The sequence below is a fragment of the Euprymna scolopes genome, chromosome 15 (assembly GCF_053919585.1).
Source record: "Euprymna scolopes isolate OS-2025 chromosome 15, ASM5391958v1, whole genome shotgun sequence".
Taxonomy (NCBI): domain Eukaryota; kingdom Metazoa; phylum Mollusca; class Cephalopoda; order Sepiida; family Sepiolidae; genus Euprymna; species Euprymna scolopes.
In genome coordinates, this window is record NC_136496.1 from 125,453,141 (window position 1) to 125,463,648 (window position 10,508).

The 10,508-nt window shown below is 31.4% G+C and overlaps 1 protein-coding gene across 1 annotated transcript in view; it reads right to left on the reverse strand.

Annotated features, from left to right (window-relative positions):
- The window catches only part of LOC145294114 (uncharacterized), a 252,104-nt gene that overhangs the window by 236,082 nt on the left and 5,514 nt on the right, over positions 1-10,508 (reverse strand). The window contains exon 1 of the mRNA XM_080141212.1: positions 9,850-10,508. This exon is cut by the window's right edge and continues 5,514 nt beyond it. Within this exon, the coding sequence (XP_079997338.1) occupies positions 9,850-10,508 (659 nt within the window). The remainder of the gene's footprint in view (positions 1-9,849) is intronic.

Below are 10,508 nucleotides of genomic sequence, written 5' to 3' on the forward strand. Positions count from 1 at the left end.
TATATATATATATATATATAAATGAGAATGTGTGTGAGGACATTTCTCAACCTATATACTCAACGAATTTTTAATCTACAGACTTCACAGACTTGAAATTCAGTATATATGTTATTCAGATATGGGCAATACATTTTGATATGTTTTCATCCGGAGAAAAGGTCTTCTAAGGGGTCAAAATTGAAAAATCGGTACGTGAAAATTGTCGGATTTTTGTTTGCTGTTTCACGAATGCGGAGGCGTGAATGGTTCACATTACAGATTACTTGTGTTAAGTATGAGCTGGCTTGAAAACACTTTTTGGAGAACGAGTTACTTCCGTATGAGTTAAAATATAATATTTATGCGTATTTTACCTGGCAAATATATGGTTGAGAAGCAACATTAATTAAAATGTTTTCAAACTTTCTTAGTCGACTTATTAAGCGGTTTTGATTCGTAGCGTCATCAAATGTTCGAGGATGACGTATGCGAATCGAAAATGTTTGAATTATGTTCAGATGCTATTCACACTGGGGCACAATATTCTTGGTCTGCCAATTCGAAAAGTTATATGAACAAAAATAAATAACCAGAAAATTTTTAATTTTACTAATTTATTCTTTTTTTACTTGTTTTTTCACGACGTTTCGGCCAACTATTCCTCTGGCCTTCGTCAGGTGGTTAGCAATTACTGCCTTACATAGTTCTTGTCGTTTCACCACGTTTTTTTTTTTTTTTTTTTTTTTGTCAAGTAAGCCTCTGGGTAGGATTGAAACCGCTATCTTCAGAAAATTCTCACCTGGAACCGTAGAGATTCAACGTCTCTACCCACTGCGCCACGGGCCCCAAAGGGGTGATTAAGGTTGAATTTTTTGGTCTTATAAATCCACGTTTATTTATTATCTGATCTTCCATGGCCCGGTTCGACCCGAATGTTATATATTATTTGATTGGAATTCATTATTGAAATGAGTATTATTTTATTAATTTTATTTATTGCGGACTATTATTCTCATCTTTATTAGTTGTTGTTTCACGACGTTTCGGCCAACTATTCTTCTGATCTTCGTCAGGTGGTAACCGCGACGGGATAAGGACTCCGAATCTCCTATTTGCATCCTCAGTAATTAATGCCTTTCAACCAGAAAAAGAAAATTCTATTGTAATATAAATCTATTTCGGGTGAAATAATTCACAACCAGTAAAAGAAAAATTAGATAACATAAATTCCAGAAAAAAAGCAAAATCTATAGCGACTTATGGTTTTAGTACATTATATACTAAAATTCCACACAATAAAAAAACTTATAAAAGAATTAAACAATACTGTAGAAGGCGGTAATGGTGAATATATAGACTTTTCAAACTCTAAAGTTTTCTGGTGTAAAAATTACAACAGCAAAATTAGTGTTTCCAAGGGTATTTTTTTTAAATACTTATGAGTCATCTTATTAAAGAATGTTATTTTCAAATAGGAAATAAAATATTACTCCAAACTATAGGTATCCCAGTGGGATTAGATCCTGCACTATTTTGGGCAAATCTGTATTTACATAGACACGAGTATATACATTGCCTCGAAAATGTGTACAATACACATTTGAAACTGTCAGTTTTGTGTATTTCTAGCTTCCAAATGGCAATGAAACTTTTATGAACATAGAAAATGTATTGAAACTCAGATAGAAATAGTGGGGAAAATAAAATAATAATCATTTAACACAACATGGAAAGAAAACTTAATAATTAGCAACGCAAAAGTTTACAACACATTTACAAAATAATATCTAGTATTTTGTAGCATAAACATTATTTTTGATTACAGCATGCAGACGTTTGGAGTAATCTGCTACGAACTTCTTACATGTGTCTTCTGTTATTTTATTCCATTCTTCCACACAGATTCTCTCCAATTCTCGCAGATTTGAAGGTTTTCTTCTCTGGACCCGTAATTTCAATTCTCCCCATAAATTCTCTATAGGGTTGAGATCGATAAATTGACTAGGCCACTTTAAAACATTCACTTTATTTGAATTAAACCAATTTTGAGTGAGTTTCGCAGTGTGTTTCGAATCGTTATTATGTTGAAAGATCCAGTCTGATTTCAATTTGAGCAACTTCACACTTTCTTTAAGGTTTTTCTCCAAGATACTCCTACAAAGTGCTCCATTCATTTTTTTTTCTTTTATTATTTCCACTTTTCCTACACTTCCTGTGGTGGTGGTGGTGGTGGTGGTGGTGGTGGTGGTGGTGGTTATGATGATGATGATGATGATGATGATGATGATGATGATGATGATGATGATGATGATGATGGCGACTTTGTCAGAATTATTTCACGACAACAAATTATTTCATAAACGCACATTTTGCTTAGTTGGCAAAAAAGATCTTAATGACGTACAAGTTATCGTGCAAACCCCTCGAGTCCGAAAAAGTAGAGACTGCGCTTAATCAAGACGACATATCACTCGTTTCATATCTGAGCTTCACCAAATGCTGATTAAACAATTAGTAAATTATTTGAAAAACGATATCTGGGCGAATTTCGAAAAAAGGAAACAAGAATTCCAAATCGGAGATTTTGATCGCATCAAATTTCATAAAACCGAACATTCTTTACAACAAACCTAAATCTCTCATTCTGATAATCTGGCCATGTTGAATTTGAATGCTACTTGATCTTTTTGTGCTGCCGAAATCTCCGCTACCGGATTCAGCACTACAACATCACCAGAAGGAACAACTTAACAATTTCGACCCCCATTCTCCGACTGCTTTTCTGGAAAAAATGGCGAGATTCCCTACAACACTGGTGTAATGCGTGCATAAATGCTATGAAGTCAAACTCCCTTCCTGGCTTGCTTGCCTCAACAGTAGAATTGTCTCTATTGTGATTTGCAACATGAAGGTATCTCCTACACGTAATATAGTCTATTGATCCGTGAGGTTGAGAAAAGTTAGGAAAGAATCCAACTACTTTTCACATATTATTATTATTATTATTATTATTATTATTATTATTATTATTATTATTATTACGCTTGTCGCTTCGACCGTTATCATTCTGACCATCTCCTAGATTGAAAATGGAATTTTCCAATATTTCAATGCTCACATAAAAAATACTGATGTCTGATTGGATGAGGAAAACGCATGCCACATTCTCATTGGATAAAAGTAATCTAACTAATCAACCAAAAATTAAAACAAGATGGCGGCTTTAGCTTTCAGTTCAAACGTTACTTTTCATAAAAATAATCATTATTATTATTATTATTATTATTATCATCATCATCATTATTTTTAATTATATTATTTTTACCATCATTATTATTAACATTATTCACAAGAGTTATTTTTATAATTATCAGAAAGTAAAGAACAGGGAAAATTTAATTCTTCGAAATGAACAATTTTCTACCAGTTCCATATCCTATGAAATATAATACTACTAAACCTTATATTTAGAATTCTGATTAAAATTTTGATAAAAATCAATTTCATGTTTGTGATTCTAGAAAATATCTAAAATTTAAACTTTAAAAGGTCTTAAAAATATATTGAAATTCAGATGATGATGGACCGCCTCCCTTAAGTAAGACACTTTATCAAAACCCCCAATACTAATGATTACTACGATACTATCCCATTGATTACTGTACACGCAATAACCCTTATCCCCGAGTTGCTTCCAGGCCTTGATAAGTGGTGACCTCCATGTAAAAAACATTTTTAAAAAAGGGAATCTTGCTTACTATTTTTACTGTGCTATAAAAATTGTTTTACCGTTCTATAAATTTTACTGTTCTAAAAAATGTTTTGTCGTTCTATAAAAATATTTTCGTCTAATGGCAATAGATCAAATTTAATGTAGTTATGAAATATTTGAATGTTCAACGGGATATTGTGATTCTTTAAATCCTTCTAAAACGAAGGAAATTGAAATTTGCGCAATATTTATTGTGTATTTAGTAGATATTGTTCAAATTTCATAAATATTTATTAATTGTGTATTTAGTAGATATTGTTCAAATTTCATAAATATTTAAGGGATCTGAATTTTCATGAAGACTTTTAACCCGTTTTATCTCCTTTGAAGAAAACTAAGTGAAACTAAATATATCCGTTTATTACCCAATATTACGCCAGGCAGCTTTGTTCCAAAATTCATAATGATCAGTTAATTAGTTTGGTAACAAACATATAAACATACTAACAAGCATATAAACATGCACGCATACCTTACCTTATAATAAAAAAGATTACTGGGTTCATCCCGTGAAATATATTGCAACTTTCGAAATGAACCTCAACAAAAAAGTTTCCTCAGTTTTTTTAAATCGAGGAATTATTTTAATTTAAATGAAATCTTCAGCTTCTGACCATTAATGAAACACGCATGTGTGTGTGTGTGTGTGTGTGTGTGTGTGTGCGTGTTGTAAGAATGTATAGTGATAATATGTAGTAATGAATAGTTATATACAATAATAATCTAATATATAAAAGGCTATATGTCTGTCTGCCCGTCTCTCTGTCTCCATATTTTCCAACTCTATCTCTTCCAAAAATAAAAGTCGCAGAGCCTCAAATGATTAGATTTTTATGGGCCCTTCTTTTATGGGTCTTTAGCCGATTGAAATAGTTTTTAAGGGGTCAAAATTGAAAAAATCGTTATACAATCTGTACATTCATTTTAGTTTACTTTTAATCAGTTCTTATGCGTGTCATGTTGGTACAGTGGTAACGTCACCAGCTTTGGATGCTACAGATTTGTTTTGGTTTCGATTCTAGCTGATGGCACCCCCATTTTTTTTTTACTTTTGAAATCAGGATTCTGTAATAATATATACGAAATCTGGACAAATTAAAATATCATATTTAAGCGTATTTTATGACCGGTCAAATCCGGGCGCCCCTCTCACTGCTAGTAAATATTAAAATGATACATCTAGAAATAACCTTTAAAGTTTCTAATAATGATACCAGAATTTTCCACACGAACCCGTGTATAAAACAAAATTGATAAAATTCAGTTATAAAGTTACATTCTTCTGGGGTTGAATGTTCAAGCAACACTCAAAAATACAATTGCGAATTACTTTGGACTTCTACACAATCATGGCTGAAAAAACAAGAGCATACTAGCTCCGTGGATTAAATAAAGGGTTCTGTTCGAAATTCCGGCAGAGAGATTCCCGTGCTCGACAATAACATCGGACGTTACATGTAGAAGATCGGACGTTACTGTAGAAGATCGGACGTTACATAGGACGTTACTGTAGAAGATCGGACGTCACTGTAGAAGATCGGACGTTACATCGACCGAAACGTTGTGAAAATAACACTCAAGATAAGAACAGTAGTCCGAAGAATCCAAATAAAACGATTTATGTATATTATACTGATTATTTAACTGGAAACACAGTCAATATTATTTGAGGTGTGAGTTAGGGTTAGAGTTAGGGTTAGGGTTACCACTCTTGTTCTCATTCTGTTTGACTTATTGAGCTTGTAAGAATATTTTGAGATAAAGTCAGTTGTTTTAACATTCCATAAGTTTTAACATTCCATAAAATAATGTTTTTACATTCAATTTTTTTGTTTCGTTGTATAAAATATTGTATTACCGTTCTATAACAAAATATTTTTCGTTGTATAAAATATTGTATTACCGTTCTATAACAAAATATTTTTCGTTGTATAAAATATTGTATTACCGTTCTATAACAAAATATTTTTCGTTGTATAAAATATTGTATTACCGTTCTATAACAAAATATTTTTCATTGTATAAAATATTGTATTACCGTTCTATAACAAAATATTTTTCGTTGTATAAAATATCGTATTACCGTTCTATAACAAAATATTTTTGCCGTTCTATAAAAAATGTTTTACAGTTCTATAAAAATAATTTTACCGTTCTATAAAAGTTATCTCACTGTGTTATAAAAACTTTTTACGGTGCTATAAATTATTGTTTTACCTTCTACAAAATTGTTTTGTCATTCTATAAAAATATTTTTGTTATTCTATAAAAATATTTTTGTCATTCTATAAAAATATTTTTGTCATTCTATGGAAATTGTTTTACGTTCTATAAAAGTTATCTTACTGTTTTCTATTAAAAAATTTTTTACTGTGCTATATTTTTTTTACCATCTTATGAGAAACTCACTATTCTATAAAACCTTGTTTTACCGTTCTTTAAAAATTGTTTTATTGTTCGATAAAATATATTTTACCGTTCTATAAAAATTTTCTTACTGTCCTATAAAAATGCTTTATCGTTTTGTATAAAAAAAACCATAAATATTATTCAAGTAAAAAAGAAACATTAAAACACCTAAGCGAAAAATTATAAAAAAAATAACTGTAACTTTGTAAACAAAATTAAATCAAACTCCAAAAAAATATTTATTGTAAAAAGTTGATGTTTGTATGATTAAATTAGATTATATTGATTATTTTTCATTCGAAAAACTTGGGTTCGTTTTAAAATACACATTGATACGAAAAAAGTGATAAAAAATATATAACAAATAAATGTTACCAAAGGCAAGATAAGCTATGTTCTACCTAAATTACAAAGTTTTTAGTGTCTACTAACTTTTACTTACTTTAAAACGTTTATTTCATTTGAAAAACAAATAGTGTCTAGTGTTACATCAGAACAAACAAATGGCCGCGATTTGATGCTAAGTATTTGATGTCGCTTTTCAAAACGATGTTTTGTTCTGTCAACATGTGAATTTCGAACTACAGTGAAATATGTACATACTAGATCGTTTTAGTTCATTAAAAGCAGGCAAAAGTTATGAACCGTTGACTTAGAATGGGTGCTTTATGCAAAATTAATTGTTGAATAAGGTTGAATTTGTGCTCATTTTTGCATTAAATACTAATTCCTATTAATACCTATTATCCCTAACTATGCATCGGATGGATACCATAATATTTAGTTCGTTGCATTGTTCATAACAAATGTACATACAAAATTTTAGCCAGATCAACCCAGTTATTTCCGAGAAAAATTCTAGAGTAAATATGATATTCTTATGACTAATCTATATATTAATACGGAAGCGTTTGTGTTATTTTCTGTACCATGTTTACATCCAGGTCGTTTAATTGTTATGTACTTCCATTTCTTGTCATAAATAATTTTACCAAAATTTTTTCATAAGTTTTGGTTTCGGTTTCGATTGTAGCTGATGGCACTTAAGTCATCTATTTTTTTTTTATAAATAATTTTATCAAGAATTCTTCAGAAGTTTTGGTTTCGGTTTCGATTATAGCTGATGGCACTTAAGTCATCTATTTTTTATATATAAATATTTTATCAAGGGTTCTTCATAAGTTTTGGTTTCGGTTTCAATTACGGCTGAAGGAACTCAAGTTATATATAAATACATATATATTTTTCATAAATTTTTATTTTGGTTTCGATTCAAGCTAATGCACCTAAGTCATATATATGTATATATATATATATATATATATATATATATATATATATATATATATTTAATCGTAACTTAATAATATATAAAAAAAATCGATAGAACATTAACTCTATAATAATATATATGAAATCTAAAAGAATTAAAATATCATATTTAAGCGTACTTTATGACCGGATTTTGCCGGGCGTTCGTGCTAGCTTAGATAAATACTTTTGCAGTTTTAACAAAAATAGGTTCAATAATATCAGAGCGTCTCCATTTACACTGACCATCTACAGAATACCAACATCAATATATTAGATATGAATGAGGAGTCCCCTGTGGAATTTCAACAGATCTTGCTAGTACTTATTAATCCTTTACTGCATTAAATGGATACTGTAATACTTAGTTTGCCGCACCTTATCATAAAAAGTTTATACAAAATTTCAGCCAGATTGACACAGTAGTTTCCGAGAAAAAAGTAAGAGTAAATGTGCTATTGTGACGACTAATCTCTGTCAATCTTTATTAATCCCTAATTGTACACCGAACGGATACCATAAAATACTTAGTTCGCTGCACCTTCTCGTTTCAATGACTCATACAAAATTTCAGCCAGATCGGTTCAGTGGTTTTCGAGAAAACTTCTAAAGAAAACGTGATACTGTGGTGACTAATCGCTACTAATCATTAACAGTGCGTCGAACAGATACTATGATGCGTAGTTCGCTGCACCTTATAACAACAAAGGTGGATACAAAATTTCGGCTAGATAGGCTCAACACTTTCCATGAAAAAGTGAAACAGACGAAGAGAAATATAAAAAAAAAACTTGTTTTACTTAATTTACTTTACTTTAAAAAAAAGTTAATATGCAAAATAAGTTGATTTTAATCTGCAAGTGGGTGTTTGTAGATTACTATATATACGGTATTTCAAAAATGTTAAAATGTTGCATCTAAGTCTGATACAAATTACAATCCGACATTATTGTTGTCGAACTGATGCATATTTCTATTCACTCCTATATATATATATATATATATATATATATATATATATATATATATATATATATATATATATATATATATATATAATTTTTTATCAAAATAACTTCTTTCCTTAAACCGCTTGCCTTGGTAATTTCCTTCATACCCCTATTTCCCCGACCGTAACAACATGCGGGAATTTAAATGTGATGTAAACATACACCTTGCTGCACAACTCCCCGCTTAGGATGCCCCATAACTCTGACACTTAGTCACAACAGCCACCTACGTATCAGTGGTAATATGTCTACTTTACGATGAAATAAAATTTCTATAAAAACTAAATTATTAGCAAATCAAACAAAAGCCAATAATGTTCAGTTTTATTTATTTTTTAATCATTCTAAATGCAGATAAACCTATTCTCTACGTCAAGGTGCCACCAGATCAGGCTGCCTGAAGATATCGGCTTCCTGGCCTAAAATACAGCAATCATTAACGTTATTCTTTATTTTCTTTCATGTTCTGCAAAGTCAAATGCAAAAACAGCAATTTTCCTCTACAAAACAACCAAACTAAACACCATCAATAAATATTTGAAAATATAAAAAACTTGAAGTATAAAAACTTTTGCCCAAAATTATGCGATTCGGTATTGTAATTCGAAAAGGATGAATATTCGAAGATATAAAGAACTGCCAGACTTCGGAATTCCCTCCACGTCTCCTGCTTCTATGACTGTACTGACATGCAGAAGTTTAAGTGTAATGTAAGCAGACTCCCTATTGTTCGACTCCTTCCATTGTATTCCTGTAGATATGGCCCCAAATAGTAGTCCCTTACGTGTCAGAGGCAATGTGTTTTGTTGGAGATGAAAAGACTTAAAAAAAAAAAAAAAAAGACTTATAAAGTATAAAACCGTTTTCCCAAAATTACCGAATTCGACATTCCAATCCAAACACCCTTAACCCTTCAGCATCATGGTGCGGGAGCTACATTATTTAATTCAAAGTATCGTGGGTAATACTAGCTAAGTGGCTCCTATCTATCTCCCGGCTCCGAGCACATACAGCACCTGGTATTACCAACTGGTCACCCATTTTAGTATTGACCCGGTACGACGTCGCTTAACTTCGGTGATCTAACTGGAACCGGTGTGTCAACCTAATTACTATTATTATTATTATTATTATTATTATTATTATTATTATTATTATTATTATTATTATTATCATTTAAACCGAAAAGGGTTGATATGCCGTAAAAAGCAACAAGCAAGCAAAATTCATCAGTTTTGTTTATATATTTTTAAAAAAATACAATTAAACAAATAAGTTTGATTGTTTTTGTTTTTTGTTGTATTAATTCTGATTATTTAATGAAACAAAACAATAATCATTAGAGAAACAAACTGATTAACTCACCTACAAGTTTTCACGTCGATTGTATAAACAATAAGGCAGGTACCACCATTTAAACAGAAATATCTTTCTTTTTTCGAACACGGTATTAAAAAAGAATGGCCTAATCCATCTCCACTGCCGTACTCTGCCTCGTTTGACGACTCTTCCGTGTCGACAGCAATGTCTAAAATTTGTAAAGGTTTCGAAGTTTCGCTGTTTTCGGCTAAGACAGGGGAGCGAAGTGCCGTTTCAGGAAATTCCAGCGTTGAGAAAGCGACCTTCGACTCCGACGGCGATAGGTAGATTGTTTCGTAAAGCTCCTCGTCATTACTTCTAGCTTCACGAGGCTCGATCCGGGATCGAACGGCGAATACGTCATCCACCGAACCGCCATTCAAAACGCCGGTTTCAAGCGGTTTCTTTGCGATTCTTTTCGCTCCTTTTTGTTCATTCAATCCGATGTCGTCGGATAAAAAAAATCCCCGCTTTTTTCGCACGTTCGACATTTTCTTGTCTTCTTGTAACCGTTTCGTAGACCTCCTCTGGCTTTTAACCGGTGGCCGAGAAAGAAGGTTCAAATCTTCGTCACGGTTCAATTGGTACTGTTCAGATTGGTTTTGAAATTGATTCTGTAAGTATCTTTCATCTCCATCAATGTATTGTCCGTGTTTGTTTGATAT